Here is a 24765-nt window from a genome sequence, read left to right on the forward strand (position 1 = left end):
GATGTGACCTTGTCATCAGATGAGAATTTTTCTCTCTATGGGACATATTTAACACAAAGGCACAGGAGTATGGATTCATCTTCTCCTGTTGTCCCCACTTCTCTGACCCCCAGACCTCAACTCTGCTGGAAGAGGAATTATAAAATACTATGTAGCCAAGAATTAAGAGCTAGTATTAATTCATGTGATGGCTTCTTGCCATTCCCAAGTCAAGTTGAGCAAGCTTTACTTTATCTGAAGATTCCTATGCATCCATCTATCAAATCATCTCAAATCGGGTAACGGTCCAACGAATAGTCACTGAGCGTTCAGTGTGCAGAAGGCACTGTGCTGGGTACTGGGGAGAGAGCCACGGGATTTTGTTTCTTAGATGTCTGTGGGGCATGGGACCACCAATAGGTTTGCTGAGCTACAACACGAAAAGGCAACGGAGAATCAGGCGTGTTTGTGCGTACTCCCGGGGTTCATGTCTAAGTACCCACTAGAGCACAGAGACCGGGTTTGTCTTGCCAGCAGCTATATGGGCAGGGCCTATCACAAAGTACATTTTCAATATATAGTGACTAAAGCGAGTTAAGGAGGACATGAATAATTCAGAGGTAGACTCTGTGTGCGGAAGGCAATATCATACTGTTAATTCTTTGCTTTCCAACATTGCGAGGCTAAGATGCAGATTTGCTCGTCAGATGAGCAGGTTTCCTAGAGGGCAACGTTTTTCAAGATGAAGAGCAACCCGTATTTGTTAAATGAAGTCTTCCAGATGGCCCATGGCTCCATGTTTCTCCTGACGTGTCTGATTGCCTGTGCCAACTTAAAAAAACACTGGGATGCACTCCAGGGCACACAGCACTTTGCATACGTGGGCTTGGTGATCGGACCTGACATTTGCTTTCCAGAACTGTTTCTTAAGGCAATCTTCTTGCAGAAAAGACTAACATTTCAAAAAGGCAGCAGTATTCACATCTGAGGATATGGCAACGCAGCTTTGACTCCTTACTGCTGGAGGAACGGGGTGCGGGGCGGGGGAGAAGCTCAAGAGTACATTTTTATATTCGCTGAAGGGTTAAAGTGATGGCACCAGCTTTTGGGGATGGCGAAAACATAGCTAGAAAGCAAATCAGAATGAGTGCAACACACACCAGAGCTAACAACTTCCCGAAGACACAGATGTTAAAACATTTGGGACTGGGATAGCTTACAATTGCATATACTAATTTGGCAGTTAATCTTGACTGTCAGCTTTGACAGGAGTTAGAATCACGTAGGAGACACACCCTGGAGCATGTTGGTGAAGGCATCTTCCAGAGAGGTTTAGCTGAGGAAGATCTGTTCCAAATGAAGGACACCCCCCCCCCCCCAACACACACACACGGGCTGGGATCCCTGATTAAGAGCAAAGGAGAAAGCGAGTTAAACACAGGCCACCATCTCTCTGCTTCCTGGCTGTGAATGTATGTACCCTCATAGTCCTGCTGCTTTCTCTGTCAGAATGTACTGTACCCTCAGGCCGTGAGTCAGATGACCCCTTCCTTCTTAAGCTGTTCTTGTCACAGGGGTGAGTACTGTAATGACTGGCTTTCTGCCCCCTTCCTCCCACTCTACCTTTGTGAACGTTACCTGGAGCATGCGTCAGGGTTGACTCACTGGCAGGCAGATAAGTCAGCATGCTGAATGCACGAAGGGAGAAAATGCTGGGGCAGGGGCTGGGGAAGAAGCTGCGGTGGGAAGGGGCTGGGGGAGGCCGGGACAGGGCAGACAGGCCAGCAGATGCGGAGGCTGTTCATTTAAGATGCGTGAGAGTTGTCACTGAGGTCAGCTTGGCCAAGAGAGCAGAGCTACACAATGGGGCATCCCTTCCCAGAAGCAATGATGTCATTAGGAGAACTGGCTCAAGGACACACCTGCTCCCCCGCTTTGGCCTTCTACAAACCAGTTTCAGCAAATGAGTGTTCTGAGACTTTCCTCGGGGGTCACTGGAGACTTAACCACTTGCTCAGGCTCTCCTCCGGGTCTAACTGTCATAGCTTTATTTGAGTCATCCTGTGGCTGAGTGGACTTCCAAGGCCAGCTCCTTTCAAACTATTAACCGGACCCCATCGTCGGGAAATCAGCAGTAACCCCTTTTGACCAACGAGAAAATGGAGGCTAGGGAGAGATGTGACCATTCGCTAAAATGTGAGGCCAACCCAGGAGTGCAGACCTAAAAAGGGCACACTGTACACGAAGGCCTGCTACAGGGGCACAGGGAAGTCCCCAGCTGCCACCTTCTCGGATCTGCCCAGTGTGGCAGGCATACCAGAACAAGACACTCGGACCCAACACTGACTCTTTTGGAGGTGAACTCCGCTCAGGGCCCTGCAGAACTGCGCTGCAGCCTGAAGCCCACTGCGGTCTACACAGGTGGCTCCAGCCTGGCCTTAGGCTTTCCTGGCCTTCTGCCCCTCCCCACCACCTTTCACCCGCCTTCCCACACTAAACCTCCTGCCTGCCCAGACCCATCCTGGCCCCCATCTCACAGAGAGGCTGAACCGGTACATGACAGCCAAGAGCCAGAATTCAAGATGGTCTTTCCCCACCCCTGCTTAAAATACGAAAGTCTGAAGAAGCGCTTGGCAGCTTCATGACTCCCTCAAGGAAAGCACCTGAAAAGGGCGGACCTTGCTTTCCTCCTTTCTTCCTGACATCCTTAGCATTTCCGCTCAGCTCAGCCCCGCCTCCCTGACAAGGATGCAACTTGTTACCATTTTTAAAAAAAAAAAAGGTCTGAAAGCATTCTCTAGGAACGTTCTATCTGGCAACCAAGGCTTCCTAAGAGAATAATTCTCGTTTGGTACAGAACACAGGAGAAGAAAGGTGATTTATCACATAATAGCGAGTAGCTTCAGGGGTGGGATATCGGCCTTATTTTTAGAATGGCGTCAATTCTCAGCTGGAGCTGAGCTGATTGTTTGGGCCCTGGGCAGCTGTGGCAGCAGCAGCGGGCACATTTCCATTCCGGCTGCGCAGGGAGAGCAGAGCACGTGAGGGGCCCCATACCCCTGTCTTATTCAGAGTACTGGCTCCGGAAAACTGACAGCGCTTCCATTGTGAGCCTGGTGTCAGGGGACTCAACAGCCTCGGGAGAGCAGGCAACTAATGGGACAAGAACGTATTTTTGAAAAAGAAAAGGAGAAGTACCTGGATTTCAGCAACTCCTGGGGCAGCTTGAATAGCAGGTGGCTAGTGGGACTGTCCCCGAACTGGAGGGCTCCGTGAGTGGCTTTGGCACTGAGAGGTGACAGGCAGGACTTCCCGTCTCGCCAAGCCTCCGTGCTCCTGGGGGCCTGAGGCGCATCCTGCAGCAGCTGTGAGAGAAGAGAGAGGGAATGAGGACCCGGTGGAGGGTGGTGGAAGGTGCGCGGATGCTGGTCTGGCCCAAGAGTCTAGGAGATGAAATCAGCAGAGAGATAAAAGGCTTGGCAAATAGCCCCAATGAAATGGGACAACCCCCCCCCCCCTGCCGTGTGCCTCCTCCTGGTGTGGAAACAAAAGAGAAGGTAAAAACTTATTCTTAGCTTTGCCTGAAGACCCACCAAGTTCCATTCAGTGTCCCTATGTGGCTGTGATTTGGGATCCTTTTGCCTCCAGGAATGTATGAATAGGGTTGGAAAGACATAGCTTTGGAGAGTCCAAATAGTCCCTCTTCTCTTCCTTTTTGGGGAGAACACATTGTACAGGTCTAGCCTTTTTAGAGGCCCTACTGCACGTGGAACCTGCAGGGATGTAGAACTCCACCCTATAGCAGGCCATCAGAAGAGCCAAAGTCTCAGCAGGCCACAGCCAGCATGAGGCATCCACAGGCAGAGTACCACAGAGCCAAAAGCCTGTCACCTCCCCCTCCCAGCCAACTCCCTTGGGCTTTTGCAAGCAGGGCAAATGAAAGACTGAGCGAAGGGACAGAAGGATGAGGGTACCGGATCTGGCCTCACTACAATCAGCATTTCTCTGGAGACTGCAAAAATTGCCAAATTTTTATCAAGACACAAAATAAACATTGAAGAGAGAGAGAATCGCTTTGTCATAGTTTTAGCGTATGTGTGTACATGTTTGTGTACACAGGAGCATGTGCGAGCATGTAGAAGTCAGGGTCACCATCAGGTGCCTCCCTCTATTGCTCTCTACCTTAGTTTTCGAGCCAGGGTCTCTCCTGGCTGGCCAGTGAATTCCAAGGCTCTTCGCTTCCTCACTGCTGGCATTACAGAGGTGCGCTACCGTGCCCTGCTTTCTTCACGGTGCCAGGACTCTGAATTCAGGTCCTCATGCTTGCGTTTCACTGCACGGACCTACTGACTGAAACACCTCCCCGGCCCTGGCCCTGTCATTTTGGTATCCATCAACTGCCGAAGATCCACTGACCACCAGCGACTGGGTGATGCCCCACCTCCCTTTCCCATCACCTCTCTCTGGGTGGAATCAGGGGAAGTAAGACCCAAGGCAAACCTTTGACACTTACCTGATTGACATTGAAAATCTTGGCTTTGTTAAGTGCCTTGGGGCCTTTAAATAGCATAAGAAAAGGTGGTTTGTTTAAACTGCAGCCTCCCAGGGATGCTTCCCTCTTGGTAGATTTACTGGCCAAGTCCAAGACTTCTGGACTTTGTGAAAACCTGGAATGAGGGCAAAATGAAAGCTAAGAGCAAACCCTCTCCTACGGGGAGACCCACCAGCAGGCAGACAGAGCTTGTAGCAAGGAACATTCTTACTGTCGTGATTCCTACAAAAACTTTCACCTGTGCGAGTCACATCTGCAAGATGAAAGGGCTTCTAGAAACTTCCGTGGACTTGAAAAATGGCAGGGCTGGAATACTAGGTTTTTTTCTTTGAAATGGGTATCGTACAGGAATATGGAAGTCAAATATGCAGAGAGGGGAGTGACAGGTATGGGACGGCATAGGAATGATGGTGAACCCCAGGATGCCACAGAGGTACAAGATGGCAGTTAAACAACCCTGTATTCTCCATTCCTCCCGCACCCTGCTCCAGCCACAGGGCCACATGCTCAAGAGAGCTGCTTTCTCAACTTTGGGCAGGACTGGGAGCTGCAGGCCTCATCCTGGCCTGGAGGTTCAGGCCTGATGGGTGCTGTGAAGGAAGATGGGGGACATGTGGGCAGGGTGCAGGTTCCAGCTTAGGCTTCCTAGCCAGAGCCAAGACCTCCTTCTGCTCCAGGGAGGTGCCAGGGCTCTTCTGCGAAGTTTTCTGAATTAGAGATACCATTTAAAGCCTGTATGAGCGAAATCCTGAGCTCCACTCTCCTGAACGTCATTTTCAGCACTGTGTGAGTGGGTCTCCCCGGCACTGCACAGACCCTGGATCCAATCAAACTGCACCATCGATTAAAATGAAACCAAACTGTGAATGCTTTTTGCAAGGGCCATGATTAGGAAGTTAATTTTCATTAGATCTCTTCCAAGCTGTAAGCTGTTAGGAGTTTTGGCTTGTAGGTTTTTAACACATTCTGGAGAAACGTGGAATGAGAGCCTTTGGTAACCCTGACAAATCAAATCCAGGCCCTGGATGAGTGTGACCCTGCAGGTGGGTAGGCTCTTCTCGCTAACCTCAGGAAAAAGATCCCCACCTCTGCACAAAAACATTGCTGATGCAACCCTCGAAGTAACCGCCTCCCAGGCGGAGAGACTGCTGGGCGTTCGAGAAGCCGGGGAGCCTCTGGTTCCTTCTCAGAGCCTGGTCGTCGATGAGAAGGCGGAGGCTGAAAACAGACAGAAGCAAGGCAGGGTGAGACCACTAGCCAAACCACACGGAAACAGCAACAAAACCCCCAAAACACTCTGGGGGGGGGGGGGACGACAATCTAATGTCTGACTCAAATCTGCCACCCAACGGATGAGTCAAATCAGATGTATTTTTCAAAATGCAAAATGTTTTCACATAGTTTTACACATAACACTTTAGTTAACTAAAATATATGGACTGAAAGTTTACATCACAAATATCTGCTCAAGCAATTAAAAAAAAAGGCTTATTTAGCCAGGTGTGGTGGTGCATGTCTTGATTCCCAGCACTTGAGGAGGTAGAGACAGGTGGATCTCTGTGAGTTTGAGGCCAGCCTGGTCTACAAAGTGAGTTCCAGGACAGACAGGGCTACACAGAGAAACCCTGTCTTGAAAAACAAAAGGGGGAGGGCTTATTTATTTTTAGCACATGTGTTGTGCCTTGTCTGAATGTACATCTGCTCATATGTGTGCCCAGTGTCTGAGGAGACAGAAGGCCCCTGTGGTGGAGTGAAGAAAGGTTGTGAGCCACCATGTAGGTGCTAGGAACCGAACCTAGGTCCTCTGAAAGAGAAGCCCCGTGCTCCTTAACCACTGAACCTCTCTCTAGCTCACTCCTCAATGAATTTTTGCAACAGGAATGTACCAATATCGTTCACAGAAAGACACCAAATGGCCTGGTACCCCAAGAACCTCTCTTTGTGTTAATTGTACTTCCTAGCTTCCCTCCCTCTCCAAGAATAAAAACCATCCCGAATTCTGATTTCTTTTTAAACTCGCGGGCACAGAATCCCATGGGAGCACTCCTCTGTGAGCCGTCTCCTTGCGACACTTTTGGAGGTTCGTCCACATCATCCCATGTGAAGGTTTATAGTGGTACCTTCCGTATTTAGGATGGGTAGTCCATTCTGATTTCGCATCTATCCACATACATCTGACTGTATGTTTTAATCAGGACAGAATCAGGGAAAGGCCAGCTAGCGTCAGCAGCAGGAACACGCGCTGTGCAAAGCTGTACTGGAGAGCCCTGTTGAACTAAACAGGCTCTGGCAGCGGGTGTAGCTCACTCACCCTGAGGTGTCGCTTATCACAGACACGTGATGCAGTAAGCCATCCATGTAGGTCTGTGGGGACTTGAAAATGGGGCCGCTGCTGTCCCTGGTGCTCAGCTCAATGTGGCCGTCGTCCAGGCTGACCTGCAGGCTACTCGTCTGAAACGATCCCAGAATACGCCATCAGCAGTTAATTTGCATTTAGAGATGACAGATGACCAAAAGTAGGCATAAAGCAGCCAGGGCACCATGACCCAAATGTTTTGACCTCGACATTTTGATCAAAAGATGATTTTTAAATAGCTTGGCTCCTTGTTTATGAATATAAAAATGTTACGCAAATTACTTCAACATTGATGAATTTGTCAGTCTTTTTCTAGATCTTCTTCATTAGGCCCATTTAATTTTCTAACCAGCTGTATAGAACATTTAAATCGCATCTAATTTTTCTCTGTTTTTACTCTCACTTTGATAAAGTTGTTTCTGTGAGAATTCATTCTCTTCTACAAATTTTTACAGCAGAGAGTTGATTCATCATCACTCAGGCTTTTTTCCCCTATGCAAGGTTACAACAATGACTTCTTTTCTATAACTTTCATGAATGTTTGATCTTCTGGTCATTATTTCTAGGAAGCCCAATTTTCCATGTCAAGCTGTGCTCACCCGAACGCTGGCAGGATGACCGACTCTGTCCATGAGTAACTTAAAACCCATCGTTAGAACGGTTATCATTTTGGTTTCATCCAGTTTTATCTATCCAGTCTGATTTCTCAAGTTTTCCATACGTGGCTTCTCCGTGATCTTTTCCTCTACAGCAATCTGCCTAGTGCCTGGGTACAGCCAGCTTCAGCTGCGACTGAACGGGACTGACTGTGTCCCTAACTGACACTTTATAAACTTGAGAACAATGTCCCCAAGACAGTCCTAGAACCCCTCCGCTGCACTGAGTTGCTCTAACTTGTTGCTCATCTAATCCTTACACGTGCTTTTGATCACTCTGTGGACTCACTGTACTTACATATGACAAAGGAAACACGGATTAGGAATTAGAAGTGCTAGGTCAGGGCTGGAGTCATGGCTCAGTCAATACAGTGCTTGCCCCACAAGGACAAGGACCTGACCCAGAACCAACATAGAAAAAGCTGGGTGTGCTGGAGTGTGCTCAGAACCCCAAGCTGGAGAGGCAGAAACAGGATCTCCAGGGCTTGTCGGTCAGCTAGCTTGCTCGGCGAGCCCCAGGCTGGTGACGCTCCTTAGGAATGCCACATGGAGTGTCCTTATTACACACATTCACCCGCACATACATGACCACAAAACACATGCACACACAGATCCATACACAGACAGACAGAGAGAAGGAGAGAGAATCTACAAAGACTGGTAAGCAAGATGCCAAAGGCAAGAGACATTGTTAACATAGCATAGCCGCAGAGCCAGGCACTGCCATCTTTTAGACCTACTGTGACTGGCAGCCCTAACGAAACAAATCAAAAACCTTATTTATTTAAAGGTCCAATTCTTCCAGTCGGCGGGTTTCTAGGCTGACTCTTACTTCCCTGGGGCTACAGAGACCATCTTCCTGTAGACATCTCCGTCTCCCAGTCTCTCTCTCTCTTGCTCTCATGCGCTCTTGCTCTCTGTGTGTTTCTTTTTCACACAGGCCTGTGTGGTGAGTGCACGTGTGTGTGCAGGCACAGGGGACTTTCAGGTGTCTTCCTTGATTGCTCGCTGCCTTACACACACAGACAAGGTCTTAGTGAACCTGGAGCTCGCCATTTTGGCCGTTCTATTTCAGGAGGCTGAGCCGCAGGCTGCTAGGGGCGTGTCCCATCTGCTTCCCTTGGGCCGCCATGCCCACCCAGTGTTCACGTGGCATAGGAGCCCCAAACGCCAGTCCTCAGGTTTGCATAGTAAGAAGTTTACTTGGCAAGCTGTCTTCCCAGCAGCAGAGAGAATCCCTGTGGCTCTCCTGCATGTGAAAAGAGAGCCCAGGACCTGGCTTCCTCTACTTCTCCTGGGATAAGTATTTCCTGAGGAGTCATAAAGGAATCTGAGGAACCTTCTTTTGAAGATGTAATCGAGAAGAAATAGTAAGGATAAACCTTAATCTTTCCCTAAACCACATTATTACTTATACCTGTTATAATTCGTTTTCACATATGTCTGTAAGGAATGGAAATGAGCGCTCAATACACACAGATAGAGCCCTATAGTTTATTATACACCATCTAGCCAGATTTCTCTCAGGATCTGCCCAGGGTGGAGAATTACCCGTGCCAGAACTGTGATGGCAGAAAAAAAAAAATGCCCAACTCCTCTACCTTCAAACTCATCCTGCTGCTTTTGGCAGAACGCTTGGTGCCAGGCTTTCATCTTACTATGAGCACACTGCCTCTTACCCGTGTCTGATGATTGAATAGTGTCCCACTGGGCTCAAAGGTCTGAAACCCAAAGGAGAGCTGGAAGCGGTCAGGCAAGGGCACGTCTAGGTTTGTAAAACTCATCTGTCCTCCCCTGGAGAATGAGGCCGTTCGCACGAGCTGAAACCAAACATGGAAATGGCTGGCATTACGATCACTTCCTGGATGCCTAGATGTGGGCGGTCTAGCTACACCGCTTCCCTGGAGAGGACGAAGACCACTCGTGCGGTTCAGACAGGCTCCCGCTGCAGTGTGCCACACAGCCAGTTGCCAGCCATCTGGTGCGTGTGGCTGGCCACCTTCTCTACAGATTCAGCGCATGAGCAGCGCATGAGCAGTGCACAAAGCCCACTCACCGCAGCACCATGGCTCTCTGAGATGCTGTCTGTCCCGTGGTCCCAATGCTGCGCTTACCTTCCAGTCTTCAGAGCACTTTTTGGTCACACCCACGGTGTCGTTCAGCCTGACCACACCACTGGTTTTCTTCAGGTTCCTCATGCAGCCTTGGAAAGCAGGTGTGGAGATGTTAAACCTGATGAGAGGATGCAGAAAAGGGGACTTGTCAGACTGGGCTCCCCAGAAATGCTGGCTTTCTGGCATTGGGCAATGACGGGAAGTCTATGAGTGAGCTGGAAACTGCAGGTGTTAGAGAAACACACACTCAGAAATTCAGGAGCCAGCAACGTGCTAAAAACCTTTAGGCTCGATTTTGCCATTCACCCTGCGAACTCAAACACATACACACAAAGGTGACTTTCTAGTTCTATTAAATTTTGGAAAACATGGCTGATTTAATCAATGCCAACTTGACACCGGGGGTTCGAATCTAGGCACTGCCTCCCAGCCACACCACACGAGCAAGTGGTTGTGATGAGGATTAGATCCACAAATGCTCAGGAAGCTGGGGCTGATGACGGACGAGAAGATGACCACACAGGTGTGGCGAGAGGTTCAGGAGTGGGTGAGGCTGCAGCTCGGGGACTGGGCTGTCTGAGATCAAGTTCTGTGCCTGCTTGACAAAAAAAACTTTACTTCTCTGTACGTCTGTAAGAGAAAATGAAAAGCCTGCCATTCTGCTTCAGGACTCTGTCATAGGTGAGCTTAACATGCGTAACACACTCAATGGCTCGTAGGGCCTACTGAGGACTCGCTGCAAGGCAGCAGGGCTAGCTATATTCTACCTGGCAACAGCACGACTTACCCTACATACGACTACCCCTACTCTATTATTATTATTGTTGTTGTTGTTATTACTACTACTCCTCCTCTAGCAATTTCGTCTGGCTGTGTGCTGCAAGCATAGATGCGTGTACACAGACCTGTGGGTACGGGCTTGTACGCATGTGCACGCTGAGGCCAGAGCTGACAATGGCTGCCTCCCTCTGCTGCTCTCCACCTTCCTTTCTGAGACAAGGTCTCTTACTGAACGGAGCTCAGTAACTTAGCTAACCTGACTGGCCAGGAAGTCTGAGGGCTCCTCTTGCCCCTGCCGTCTAGAACTAGGTTTACAAGCACCTACTACCATGCCAGGCTTTGTAATACGGGTGCCAGAGACCTGAACTCAGGTTCTCACGCTTGTTCACTGACCGCTTCATGGATGACCCAGCTCGTCGGCCCTACACAAGCAATGTCTGTAGCAGATCTTCCTGGTGGCGCCCTGACATTCCCATTTGAGTTGACTTCCTGACCTGTATGAAGCTGGATTCATGCAAAACATTAATACACACACAGACTGACTGAGGTCCAGGCAAATATTAATATTTCTTAATCGAATGATGCATTAAGAAAACCCAATGCTGATTTCATCATAAATCCCTAAGGTAGCTCCATTTATCTAAATGGAAAGGTGTCTGCTTCCGTTCCAGTCCAATTCATTATAATTAGCAGATCTATGAGAAACACGCATAAAATTAAATTTCATTAAAGGAAAATCAAATCCTTTTTGGCATTGTGGCTTAATTATTTTATAAAGGCAGCTTTCCCCTTGGGAAAGGAGGGACATTTGTGTGAATTTCTGGAGGTGGCATCCTTACAATATGTTTATACCCATTCTCTTGGGCCATCTGAGGGCCTAGACTTCCACATTTCTTCCAGGATTCAAGGTCTGAGCATACTTGCTAGAGGAACCTGATTCTGTTGGCCAGGTGCTGTCCGGTGACCTCCTGCATGGGAATGGACGTGCAGTACTCTGGCCCATCTGCTCATAGAAGCTTATGCAGCTCCCCAGCTGGAGCCCGAAGATGGGAGGGAACAGGAAGGGTACAATGTGATGCTGAGGCCAGTGCTCGTCCGTTCCCTGCTGACTGGCACGTTTCCTGTGGTCTTTGTTTTCACCTTCTATAATTACACTCAAATCTCAAGACAAAATGTCCTGCCTGGTGTCAGGCCCTCTGGCCTTATCAGACAGGACTTATAGATAGATAGAGATAGAGATAGAGATAGAGATAGAGATAGAGATAGAGATAGAGATAGAGATAGAGAGATAGAGAGATGATAGATAGATAGATAGATAGATAGATAGATAGATAGATAGATAGATAGATAGATAGATAGGAGGACTACCCATGGACTCCACAGAGCAAAGCTGCCTGATGTAATCATGGCTCCTCACTCCTGTCAAGTATGAGCTCTCTGGCTTTCCTCAGGGGCCTTCCACTAAGCTGGGTCCTTGGGCAGAGCTGTGTGGCCCCCCCCCCCCCCCCAGATTCCTGCTGAGGTCCTTTAAAAGCCACTCCACCCCAGTGACCCACATCGGGGGACAGTTGCAGGAGCTCACTGGAAGGCCACATGGATAAGACAGGTCAGAAACATAAATATCGCTTAGCATTTTACTTCTGGAAAAACAAACGGGCAGGTAAATATTTTCATGGGCTTCTATCCCCTTCATGTATTTGTCTGTTCTTGTGATTTTTAAGTAGAACAAGAAAAAAAGTATAAACTTATCTAGAAAAGGCGGTAGCCTCTTGTTTGGAAGTATACATCAGACTACCAAGAAAACAGTCACACACATTCTCTCTCTCTTTCCTGCTCCCTCTCCCCTCCCCATGTGTATGTTCTTATTCCGTCCCTGTCCATGAACTTCTTTAATGTCAAAGCAATAGCCTCATCTGCTTTCCTCGGCATCGTCACCCAACTGGATGCTCCTGAGAGTGACAAGGAGGGACCACGGAGGCAACACACACTTGATCTGATTCCCCCCATTTTGGACTGCCTGTCCCATTATTCAGATTTTTTTCAATCCGTTTTTTCTTTTATGACTACATTATTAGTACTGCAAAGTTTATATTAACATTTAATTAATATTAGACAAAGGGGACTTTTTGATTGGCAGCAATCACTGCCAGCATAAGAGGTGAGCTGCTTTAAGAAAAAGGCAGCACATGGGGTTGGCGCGACAGCTCAATGATAAGGGCCATTGCTGGGCAGCCTGACAACCAGGACACACGGGGTGGAAGGAAAGAACAGACCCCTACCAGTGGTCCCCTGCCCCCAATAAAAAGCCTGTAGCATCTTCTTACCTTTCTCTGATTGCAATCGGAACGCCTCCCAAATAATACGTGCCGAAATCAAATATCTCCCCTTCGATTCTTACATTATGGTCATTCATATTTACCAACATGCGTTTCTGTGCTTTCCCAATCGCGATTGAAATCTGAAACAGATGGGAAATGAACCTTCAAGCAACTAGACGAAATCCTATTTGTAGTGGCTGAGTCACTGTGGTTTTGTTTTCCTTTGGATTCTTTACATATGTGGTATAAGGCAGCCCAGTAGCAGTGTGCGGTAAAAGTTTGATACTAAAACATGCCCATGCGATGCGAGTGTGTGTACGCACAGGTTCATGTTTCTGCATGTTCATCCACATGTGTTCACATGTGTCCATGTGTGTGCAGAGGCCAGGAAACAACTGTAGGTGCTGTTCCTTGGACGTGGGTCATCTTTGATTTGAGATGGGGTCTTTCACTGGCTAACACTTGCCACTTAGTCTGGCCTGCTGGCCCATGAGCACCAGGGACCTGCCTGCCCTTGTCCCCAGTGCTGGAACAACAGGCCCACCTCACCCAGTTTTCTCTGCTTGGCTTCTGAGAAGCTCCTCACACAGTCTGCATCATCTCGCCAAGCTACTGAGACAGCTTGCTACCCTGTAAGGATCACTGCAGCACTAGGAAGACTGAAAACTCCTGACCTAAAACGTTTTAGTAGACATGGTCTCATTTTGATAGAAATGTTCTCACTTGAAATTTATCATGGTTTACACAATTTATGTAATATATATACATACATACACACACACAGATATATTATCTCATGCCTAAATGTTCAAAAATCTAAAGGACACATCCCTCAGTTAATTAGTTTATCTTGTAGCAGGTTTTTGTGTCATTTTGCCTGTTTTTGTTTTGGTGAGCATTAATTTATTTTAAAGGTCCACTGACTTCTAAAAATTCAAATGAACGGACTCCAAGGACATACCAGATGGTCTTTCCCGTCGTTGATGGTGTTTTGAATTCCTTTCTCTTTGGGTGGCTCTGAATTCAGTTTGTATCTCACCATGAGATTGCCGTCTTCTATAATCAGGGATATGAAGTTGTCCTGGAGTACGGAAAAGGCAGATTACCAGAAGTCCTGGCTGAAGAACGGAAAAGTCTCTGGCTCCCCAGTGGTTCTGGATCCACTTGGTGCCGTCAGCTTCAGGTGCCTCCTGGGCTAACAGGGAGACCGGTGCAGTGGGACCTCACCCTCAGGAGGCAAGAGATGGCTGGCCACTGCTGGCAGTGTGAAACATCGCAGCGCCCTGCACTCAGGGCAAACTCGTGCGTGCCAGCCAGCATCCGATCTTGCTTTATGGAAACTAATGCCAGCAAACCATGCATGGAGTCATTTCCTCCTTTCTTACCCAGTCAGTCCAATGGAACCCTGGGATTTTTCCCCTTTACCTCTCTCATGCAGCACCCCTGATTTCAACCACATCACCCTACACCACCTCTTCCTCCCCTCTTCCCCACTGATCACCTTCCACCAAGCCAGGGCAGCCTCTGCAATCTCCAGAGAGCATATTAACTCTCTTTGTTCCCAGGGCACAGCTCAGACTCCCCAGCAGATGCTGAGAGGGATTGGGCGCCTCTTCACTTTGCTTCTCATCGTGTCTCTCGGCTACCCAAACCCTCGCCACACAGGACACCTGTTGTCCTGGCATATCACTGCCAGGCCTGTTTTGTGTCCCTGTCCCTGTGGACCCCCCTCTACAACATCCCCTTCCACGTGTCCATCAGGTTTCAGAGGAGGCATCTTTTACTCTAGCCTCTGACACATCATGCTTGTCATTGTACCTCTAAGCTACTCAAATTTATGACAAAGCAGAGCTCGCTGATTGGCAGTGTGCTTATGCGATACCAGCATTCCCCTCTAGAGGGCAGGATCTGGTTCATCCTAGTCATAGCCTCTTGGCTAGGGAACCAATTTGTACTGTTGTGCTTACCCAGTTCCCTGTGATAGTAAGTCTTCTCTGTGAGATCTAGAGCCTGAGTCTTCATCCTTTAGCATGGATCCTAAAACCTTGCCCTGGAGAGTCATCCACTCTTGAGCCAGGTAGCAGCAGCTCCCTTAGAGCAATTCTTATCTCCTTAGCAGAGGCCCCCAAGGATTCTTACACAATGGTGTTATGTAAGGTTCTTCCAGACTAAATATTATTTCTGGTTCTTCTTAGTCTCCAAGAATTTCAAAATGTAAAATATCCCCAATTTGTAAGCAACCCAGCCTCCAAACTCAAAATGAGAAATGCTTCAAAATCTAAGACATTTTGTTTGGGCATCAGCACTCCCCGACAGTTCTAACAGTTTATGGTACACAAACCTTCCTCTATGTACAAAATTGTGTTGTATAAAATCCCTTAGGCTATGTGTGCACAGTGGTGGTGCATGCCTTTAATCCCAGCACTTGGGAGGCAGAGGCAGGCAGATTTCTATGAGTTTGAGGCTAGCCTGGTCTACAAAGTGAGTCCAGGACAGCCAGGGTTACACAGGGAAATCCTGTCTCAGGGGGAAAAAATGTGCATGTTTACGAAGCATGCACAGAGCTCATGTTAGACTTGGGTTCTGTGGTGGTTAGCTTTCATTCAACTCAACAGAACCTATAATCACCTGGGAAGAGCGTCTCACTGAGGGACTGACTGTCTACATTGGGTTGGCCTTTGGACATGTCTGCTGGGTTGTCTTGATTTCCTTAATTGGTGTGGGAAGAGCCAGCCTGACTCTGGGCAGCACCATTTCCTGATTCTGGGATATTTAAGAGCAGAGAAAGCTAACTGAACATCCTCAGTGTTTCTTATTATATATATGCAAATAGTCTAAAATGAAAAACAATCCAAAATATGAAAAACTTCTCATCCAAAACATTTGGGAAAAAAAGAGATCCTCCATCCAAACTAAGGAGACCTTGTTTTGGAATACAAGTGCGTTGGCCTAAAGACGCTGGCTCACTGCTTAGCTCTCTGCATCCATCAGAGTTAAGGGACCAGGCCAACCTCAGAAAAAGAGTGGGGACAAACCTTTGCTCCTACCTGACAGGCAGGGGGTGGGTAAAACCCCAAGCCATGCATCACATTTGCAGACTGTTCCTCTGGGCTAATACACATTTTTTTCAGAACACTGCTTGTGAGAGCAGCTATACAAGATTTGTTCCAGAGGTCAAACCAAAAAAGAAGAACCAGAGCAAATATCATGCCTACTCTCCCTGAACCAGTAGGAAGCACTAGAAATCATGACTAAACTATCGCCTTGCATGCATCTCACCTAAGAACTCTAAGAATGGCCCTCTGGTATAGCTGGGTCATACAGCAGTTCTAAGTTTAGGTTTTATTTTGTTTTGCTTTGAGAAATCTCCATACTGATTTCCAAAGTTGGCTGCACACACTGAAACTTTCACTGCCAGTATACAAGCGTTCGCTGCATCCACAGTAGCATCTGTTGTCATCTGTACTCCCAAGGATGGCTATTCTGACTGGAATGATGGAATCTTGTAATTATAATCTGCATTTCCCTGATGGCTATGGATAATCCTGGACAAAAGCCCATGCCTTGGAAGGTCAACTTTATTATTTAGTTTTTCTTATAATACATTATTATGCTAAATGGTCACACTGTTGAACTGCATTACAAATTTTTGCATATATGCCAAGAGACCCAGGATGCTCTCAGCCTTGGTCATTGAAGCTCCTTTTTGCCAGTGCTGAGATACACGACTGGTCAAAGTGTTACGAACACTTGGCCTTAAAGGTGCATCTTTCTCCACACCAGCACCCACTACTAACCACCATGCCAAATTTACAGCATGGGTGGGTGAGGCACTCTCTGGCCCCAGCCCTTGGTGACTACATATTGGCAGTTGAGAGCTTCTAGGGGAAGGAGAATTGATCTTCCTTTGAATGTGTGGCCACTGGGAGATTTCCCACAATCCACTGGCTGGTCCCACACATATAGGCAGCAGTAGTTGGACTTGAGGAGTCATCAAGAAAAAAAATCCCATGAAGTTTGAGGGGAACATACTGTTGGGAAGACTGAGGAAGATGGGGTGGGAAATGAGATGATGAATATGATATTTTATTGTACAGAGTATAAAGTCCTCAAGAGTAGAGAAAATATTAAAAATAAAGAATGGCCATCTGGCCCAGGCTACTTAAAAGTACAGACGCTTCCATGCCTTGGGAAGCCAAGCTGCAGGCTCATCAAGACACAATCCCCGTAGCCTGCCATGAGCCACACCAAGGTCATAGCTGCAGGAAGTCCAGCCACCTAGATTCAGGGGACCCCAGGAGGTCTTTGTTTCAAAACAGCTGTTTTCAAAGTCTAAAGCTGACATGAGAATAAGATGAGGAGAATCCTGCCTCATTTAGGCCTCAAGTCCTCAAATTCCTAATCCTTTGTCCTTGTTAAAACTCACCCCAACAGAAAGAAAATGTGACTGTCCAATGTTGTATTGCCACATTGTTTTCCAGTCTAGATGGGTTGCTTACCATAGCCCAGTTACCCCCAGACTGCTAGATGCAGAGGGTACACCATTAGTTAGATGCCTGGCATAAGTTACCTGGTTCTCAGCAAAGAAGAGCAAGCCTCTGTCCACAGTAGTCTGGATGGTCTGGATGAAGTTCGGGAAGGGAGCATTAAGCTGAGTGGGAATGCGAGCATAGCCTGTCCCTTCAAAGTAATTTTTGTCCGACTCTTCCTTTCTCCTATCAACACCAACCAGAAGTTAGATGTCAGCCACAGACGGCCACCTTCCCAGTGTGCTCACTGATATGAGACACTGCTAGTTAAACAATGGACAAGGAACATACATGCTACAGCTGTGTAGGAAAAGGGGGAACACTGTAACATGTCCAGCCAGCCTTTCTTCCTTGTGTGCTCTTAAACTCCACTTTGAAAAGCTCGTTCATTGGTAAAGTGCTTGTTTTATATGAATGAACACCCAAGTTTTGATATTCAGAACCAGGTTAAAGCTGGGCATGGCAGAACATATGTGTAAACTCTAGGAAGCAGGTGAGGTGGACCTAGGGGCTTTCTGGCAAGCCTAGTGAGCTCTAGGTTCAGAGAGAGACCCTGTCTCAAAAATAAGGTGGGTAGTTACAGAGAAAAAGGACTGATGTCTACCTCTAGTCCCTATATATGGATGAATATACATATAAGTATTATACACATGAGAGAGAAAGAGACAGAGAGACAGACAGAGACAGAGAGACAGAGAAACACAGAGAGAGGTTTATCTATTTAGGAGAAAGTGGCCAACTAGCTGAAAATATTTAAATGTAAGAAATTTTTAATTTTCAGTGTTAGCTTCTTCTAAATAATGAATGCTTGCTCTCCTCAGATAGGAATATCCTAAGTCCTTTAAAGTGTAGGAATGGCTAGGAGCTCAAAAGAGCATGTGGTGGATTGACTAAGAATGGCTCCTATAGGCCAAATATTTGAGTGTTTGGTCATTAGGGGATGGTTTTGCTGAGGAGGCGTGATCTTGTTGGAGGAAGTGAGTCATTGGGGGTGGGCCAAGCCAGGCCCAGCGGCTGTCTGTCTCTCTTCCCCCTGCCTGTGGATCTGGATGTAGAACTCTCAGGTGCCTTCTGGCACTCTGCCTGTGTACTGCCATGCTTCCCACCATGACAGCTATAGCCTAAACCCCCTGACTGTAAGCAAGTCCCAATTAAATGCTTCCCTTTATAAGACCTACTGTTGTCATAGTGTCTCTTCACAGCAATGGAACACTGGCTGAGATAGAGCAATTTTCAAATAGGTTCAGAAGGCAAAGGACCTAGAAAGTCTCTCACTGTGCAGACTACTGTTGTTTAAATTTTAATGACATAACCACGTGCCTAAATGGTCTAATATCGAGTCTTTTTCGTGGCAGGAGGCACCAAATTCATTTTTAAAAGTTGTGTTTCTTATGATTGTGTGTGTTGTGTATGTGAGTGAGGGTGTGTGTGCTACAATGGTACATGTGGAGATCAGAGGACAACTTTGAGGAGCTGGTTCCTCCTTCCACCTTTACATGGACTCAGGGATCAAACCCAGGTCCTTAGGCTCGTGCAGCATATGCTGATATAGAGCCTCATCGTCTCATCATCCCCAAGAGCCACGCTTTTAAGAGCCAAGAAAACTACTAACCTAACACCCGCCGTGTGTAGGGCAAAACGGGTGTTATTAGAGCTTAGGGACAGGGCGCGGTGGGTGCCGTCCGCACAGCGAGGGCAAGCAGTACTGGCCCAGGCAGTGGACTGCAACCTCAGCACCCTGGCCTGCCCGCCGCTGTGACAGTACTGCACATCCCCAGTGCAGTTCCAGGGACAAGGGCCGCCAGCCTCCCTTTACCTCCTGCAAGGTTCCACCTCGGTGGTGTTGAGATAGAAAGCTGTCTTGAAGTTGTACAGGCTCAGGACGTTTTCATTGAGGTCATCTAGCTCGATGCAGCCCTTGTAGGGAGGGAACCTCAGTCTGCTAGGAAGCTGCGAGAGAAACAAGACAAAGCTCCCATGAGCTGAGCAGGAAGGGACGGTCGCGGTGCGTCCGGAAGGCTTTTAACAGGGAATGCAGCAGAAGGGTGAAGAACGTGGGTCCAGGCCTTTGCCCTTTAAGAGTTGTCTAAAGTCAGGCTGGCAGTTGATCTTCCCTGCCTGAGTGTATTCATCTGTAAAATGGGGATATTAACACTCACAAACATCGTACACTAAATGAATGCTCTAAAGCGCGACACGCTAGACACTGGGTGCGCTTTGAGAGCACATGGTTAATTGATTTTGTACCAAATTAGTTAGAACATGGACACGGAGTCATTGCATCCAAACCGAAGCGTTTCCCTCAGCGAGTCGGCTGAGACTTACCTGAAAATCCGGCGGGTAGCCTCCAACATAAAACACGGCATTCTCAGGGTCCAGATTGAGGAGCGTGTTACTGCTGCCGCTGTCCAGGTCATAGACCCCGGGAGCCTTGGGCTTATTGGATGTGGCTTCTTTGGTGTAATTAAGTTTTGCGAACTGATAAATTCTGTTGAAAATTAGATAACAAAGTTGCAGGGGGGAAAATGAAGGAATTAAAAAAGCCAGCGTTCTAGAAGCACGGCTGAGTAGCCACCAACGGGAGAGTTTGGCGGGACCGGCCCGGTTCGCAGACACCGGGAGCCGGTGGGACCATACCTCTGGAACTTCACCCGGTCCATGACTGCCTCCTGCGTCTCGCTCTCCGTCAGCACCTGGTCTATCTGGACTTCAGCTTCTCGATCTCCCAGGTTGTAGACACACGTCAGCTGGCCATCTACAACCGCCATGCCTATGTAGTCCTTGGAGGCCTGGGGACAGAAAGGCCACTTCAGAAATCTTTCTGTTCAAAATGAAACAGCGCTGGGGTGGGGAGGGGGTCTTGGGAGCTTTTTAAAAACAGAGTTTAAGTATGGGTGTTGAGACAGTCAGGCATTCAGAAAGACAGACAGATACATCCCAGAGCACGGCTGTGACAAGACCTCAGAGCCCTTCAAGCTTTATAAACTCACATTTTCCATCTCAAGAGGATCCTAAACATTTTATTGCACAAAATAAAGGACTTTATGTGATAGGCTTTGGGAAGGCAGAATATACACAGAATATGTGTGTGTCTTTCTTCTCTATTCCTCATGTATATCCTCTTAGAGGCCACTACAGAACACTCGGGTACTGACACCGGGCTATCTCCTGTTTCATGGGCTGAGGTACTGATTCTCCATTGTCCAATCTCTATAGTTTGCCAGCACCTACCACAGAGCAAGCACTTCTCAGGACAATGATGCGAGATCTTTCTCATTTTGTTTAGTTTGAGACAAGGTCTCATGTAGCCCAGGTTGGCCCACAGCACCATATGTAGCCCAAGAAGGACCTTGGAACTTCTAAATCGTCCTGCCTCAGCCACACAGAGTGCTAGGATTACAAGTATGTGCCACCATGCCCAGTTTCTGTAGCGCTGGGGGTCAAATGTGGGGCTTCGCACATGCCAGGGAAGCATTCTACAAACTGAGCTACCAGCTGCTTCTCTGGATATTTTCAGTCCATAGTTGTTCGAGTCCATAATATGGAATGTGAGACTACAGGTGGCTGATTATAGGTGGCATCCATGTGTTAAAGGCACAAAGCTGTCTGCATTTTGTCATAGAACAAAACAAACACCACTGTATAATAAAGAATCTACAAATAAAGGCTTACACCCTGACACACAAAAAGGTACTTAAAATTAACAACACTGTTGGGTTAGGAATCTTTCAATATAATGTTCCCTCCTGATAACTAAGAATTTCCTAACCAGGTAGAATTTCCGAAAACCATACTTTATATTTTTATTACATTTATGTTTATGTGTGAGAGAGAGACAGAAAGAGAGAGAGAGAAAGTCCAAGAACCATGTTTTAGATATTTTTATTTCAACCCAGTTGGTACTTAACTTTCCCTTACATGGAAGAAACATATTTAGGAGGAGGGGCAAAGAGCTGAAGTCAGCTGTTGGAAATGCCTGTGATAGTGGCTCCAACGAGCTAGGATGAAGAATGGCCGGCAGACAGTTTAGGCTTTGTTTTGATTTGGAGCGCATTTATATATGGCTCCTACCCCTCTGCTGTGGGTGTGGGGAGGCATCTGTGGCTGGGCCGTCCCAGGAACAGGACAGATCACAGTTCTGTTTCCTGGGGAGAAAGCACGGACCCTACAACCTTAAGCATGCATGTGCTCTCTCGTACCCACATTTGCCTACACCTTCAGCCCACTGGCACCTCCAAAACCATTCTGTCAGTAAAACAAGGAAATGTCTGAACAACACTTACATCCTTATTTCCGAGGTACATCACAAACATGTCCTCGGTGCCCCCGTTCTCTCTTAAGTCAGGTCTTTGGAGAAACAAAGACAGGGACGTGTATCCTTTCAAGTCTTCCAGGTCATTTGGCAGCCGGACTTCGACGCCGGATTTACCATTGAACCTCATGGGAATCGCAACCTGTGAGGAAGAACGAGATGGAAGAATGAGGTGTCGGCAGCTATGAGAAAGAGGATGTGCTCAGTGAGAGAGTTCTGTAGCCACCCCTCTTAGCGACACATCAGCTTGTCCGAAGCTGTACGCTAGGCATCAGGGAGGGAGAGCGTCTCTTGGACTCAAGTCAATTTGTGTTTTACATACATAAACATTTACATATACATCTACATGTATATATACATACATGTACATATACATATATCTATACGTATGTATAGATACCTGCACACACATATACACACCACACACATTTGAGAAATGCCCAGCCTGGACCCAGACTGTAATTTCATGAAGTTGTCTGCAGAGCTGTCTGCTCTTGATGTGGCTTGGCTGAGGGCCATTGGAAGTCAATTTACTCTTCTGTGCAGCAATGACAATGGCGAAGGTGACAACAGCAGTAATGACAATTCTTGCCCTATGTGGATTTGTGTAGAGGGGTTAAAATTCATGGAACCATTAAGGATGGTGCTTGCACATGGTTAAAATACAATACATTAAAATATCTTAAACAGTGTTTTTCAGTCAGGATTTATGTGGTCCAGGCTGGCCTCAGGCTCACTCTACATCTCAGAGTGGTTTTGAACTTGTGATCCTCCTGCTATTGCCTCCTAAGTGCTGTGGCCACAGGCATGGCCATAGTACCCAGCTCTTTAAAATACTTTTTCAAAAGGAACTGCTTGACAGTGAGTGTGTTACACGCTATGCCTGCATTTATTTCAGACATTCAGGCTGTAAAAATGCATGTATTGAGGCCGAGGAGATGGCTCAGTCAATATAGGGCCTGCCGTGCAAGCATGAGGACCTGAGTCTAGATCTCAGTACCAACATAAAAAAATGAGGAGCAAACGAACAGCCCAGGTTGCCACGGTGCACGTTTGTAATCCCAGCACAGGGAGGAAGCGCTTTTCTGGCTTCGAGTCTAGACAAATTGACAAGTTCTAGCTTCAGTAAGAAATTGTCTGAAAACATAAAGTGGAGAGCAACTGAGGAGGAAATGTGGCCTCTCTACACAGGCGGGAGCACTCACACGGGCACTAAGACTCTGTACCGTGCATCTTAGATCCTCTGTGACAGAGGCCCTGCCCTGCTCTCCCACTCTAATCTCTCAGGAAGCAATAGGTCTGCAACACCAAAATTACTAGAAAAGTGAAATGAGGAAGCTGCCAAACAGATGCAACTTCAAGCACTGAAACTTCTCAGATATTTCTGCTTAATATTAAACTTAGATTTGATGAACTGACGTTAAGAGTCATCCAAGTAGTACAGGTCTGTGGACCAAGACTGGGTAGGTCCAGCCTAAACCACAGAAAACAAATGTCCTCTAGCAACCAGAACAGCAACGTTCTTGGAGTGGTATGAACATACGCTCTATCCGCCAAACATTATGGGTTTTCTGGTGTCTGGAATGTGTGAAGGCGAGGCCAGGGTCCCCCTCACCCACTGTATGAGCCCACAGTACGGCTCTCTCTTCCACTCCCCACTGCCCTCCAGGAGACCCAACCACATTGCCGAGTCTCCTCCTGGCAAGCCTTCTGCTCTCTGTCTGCTGGAGAATTCATCTTTGCTCTTTACGTTACGAAGATACTTTGTGTGCGCAGTAAGATGGCGGCTACATGCCTGCGTCTGCAGCACTCCTTAAGAAAGGGGACATAACCGGCACCACTGTTCTTCCTTCACGGCCACCGCATTCTGGAGCTGGGATCTTACGCAAACGCTCGTGCAGGCTTTGCTCTTTTTACTACATAAGACTCCTCTGCGACTACAGAACCTACTTACCTGTCAGCTACTACTGCCCTATTCCCCACATTTAAATATGTTTATCTAAATGTGTGTTATACTTTCATAATTTGCTTTCTTTGATGGATATTATACTTGTAGGTTGATCTGGGTGATATGCATGAGTCCTGCTCTTTAGCATTTAGTACTGAAAAGAATTGGACTTTTTTTTTCTTTAAAAAACAGGATTATATAAAGTGTACTGTAAAAAGCCTTTCGTGTGTGTGTGTGTGTGTGTGTGTGTGTGTGTATGTGTGTGTGCACGCCCATGCGCGTGCGGGTGTATACCTACATGCTTGGATGGGAACAGAGACCAGAGGAGAATGTAAGGCACCCTACTCTACAGAGCTGGTCTCATTCCCTTGAGAAAGGATCTCTCTCTGAAGCTGGAGTTCAGCTGGCAGCCATCAAGTCCCAGGGACCCTTGTCTCCACCCCCGCGTTGCTGGGGTTACAGGCATCCTGTGTCCTCCACCTTCAACAAAGATGGGTTCCAACACTTTCAAGTTGAACACAGAACCTCCACTTGACCTTGACTTTCAACAAAAATTTATCAAAAGAGATGGAGAAGGACACTTCATACACATCAAAGGAAAAATCCACCAAGACGATGTCTCAATTCTGAACATATATGCCCCAAATGCAATGACTGAAAAGTGAGGCCTAAGAGAAACTCCTTCATCGTACCTATGTGAACTCAAAGCATGGAAACTGCTTCAGGTACCTGATCTAGCACAACATTTAGGGTACAGAGATCATATGCATTTTTGAAAGGTGACAAAAGGAAGTTAAACTTCATGCTTAAAATCAGAATTTGGGGCTAGAGAGATGGCTCAGCCCTTAAAGGCTAGGCTCACAACCAAAATGTAAAATCAGAACTCAGACAAGAAATTCCTGTATAAATAAAAGCCTTTCTTGTCTGGATGAATGTGGTCAGGAACTTCCTGGCAGCAGCTGTGGCGGCTGGAGAACACCCACCTTATTCGCAGCGTCTCTGGCCTGCTGGATGAGTTCTCGGATTCGGTCTACATTGTCAGAGATGTTTCCCAGAGGCAGCAACTGTTGGTTGATACTTTCAATCTTGACAAAAAGATCAGGCAACTTCCTGGTTAATTTCTTTACTGTTGGTGAGATGAGAAAATGGAAATTTTACATAGTACATTGAGAAAAGGTTAAAGGCACATGTTAACATTTGCTCTGGCAAGCCTAGAAACAA

At 47.2% G+C, this 24765-nt stretch overlaps 1 protein-coding gene across 2 annotated transcripts in view; it reads right to left on the reverse strand.

Annotated features, from left to right (window-relative positions):
• The window catches only part of Lama3 (laminin subunit alpha 3), a 207385-nt gene that overhangs the window by 12522 nt on the left and 170098 nt on the right, over positions 1 to 24765 (reverse strand). For both annotated transcript variants that reach the window (XM_055625584.1, XM_055625583.1), the window contains 14 exons: positions 24528 to 24670; positions 21568 to 21738; positions 19922 to 20073; positions 19610 to 19772; positions 19101 to 19234; positions 17326 to 17470; positions 13717 to 13836; positions 12762 to 12895; positions 9658 to 9775; positions 9223 to 9363; positions 6843 to 6982; positions 5618 to 5749; positions 4493 to 4646; positions 3178 to 3344 (listed from right to left, as the gene is read on the reverse strand). In XM_055625584.1, the coding sequence (XP_055481559.1) occupies positions 3178 to 3344; positions 4493 to 4646; positions 5618 to 5749; positions 6843 to 6982; positions 9223 to 9363; positions 9658 to 9775; positions 12762 to 12895; positions 13717 to 13836; positions 17326 to 17470; positions 19101 to 19234; positions 19610 to 19772; positions 19922 to 20073; positions 21568 to 21738; positions 24528 to 24670 (2014 nt within the window). The remainder of the gene's footprint in view (positions 1 to 3177; positions 3345 to 4492; positions 4647 to 5617; positions 5750 to 6842; positions 6983 to 9222; positions 9364 to 9657; positions 9776 to 12761; positions 12896 to 13716; positions 13837 to 17325; positions 17471 to 19100; positions 19235 to 19609; positions 19773 to 19921; positions 20074 to 21567; positions 21739 to 24527; positions 24671 to 24765) is intronic.

This window comes from Psammomys obesus, unplaced genomic scaffold (genome assembly GCF_907164565.1).
Source record: "Psammomys obesus unplaced genomic scaffold, mPsaObe1.curated_primary_1811, whole genome shotgun sequence".
Classification (NCBI taxonomy): domain Eukaryota; kingdom Metazoa; phylum Chordata; class Mammalia; order Rodentia; family Muridae; genus Psammomys; species Psammomys obesus.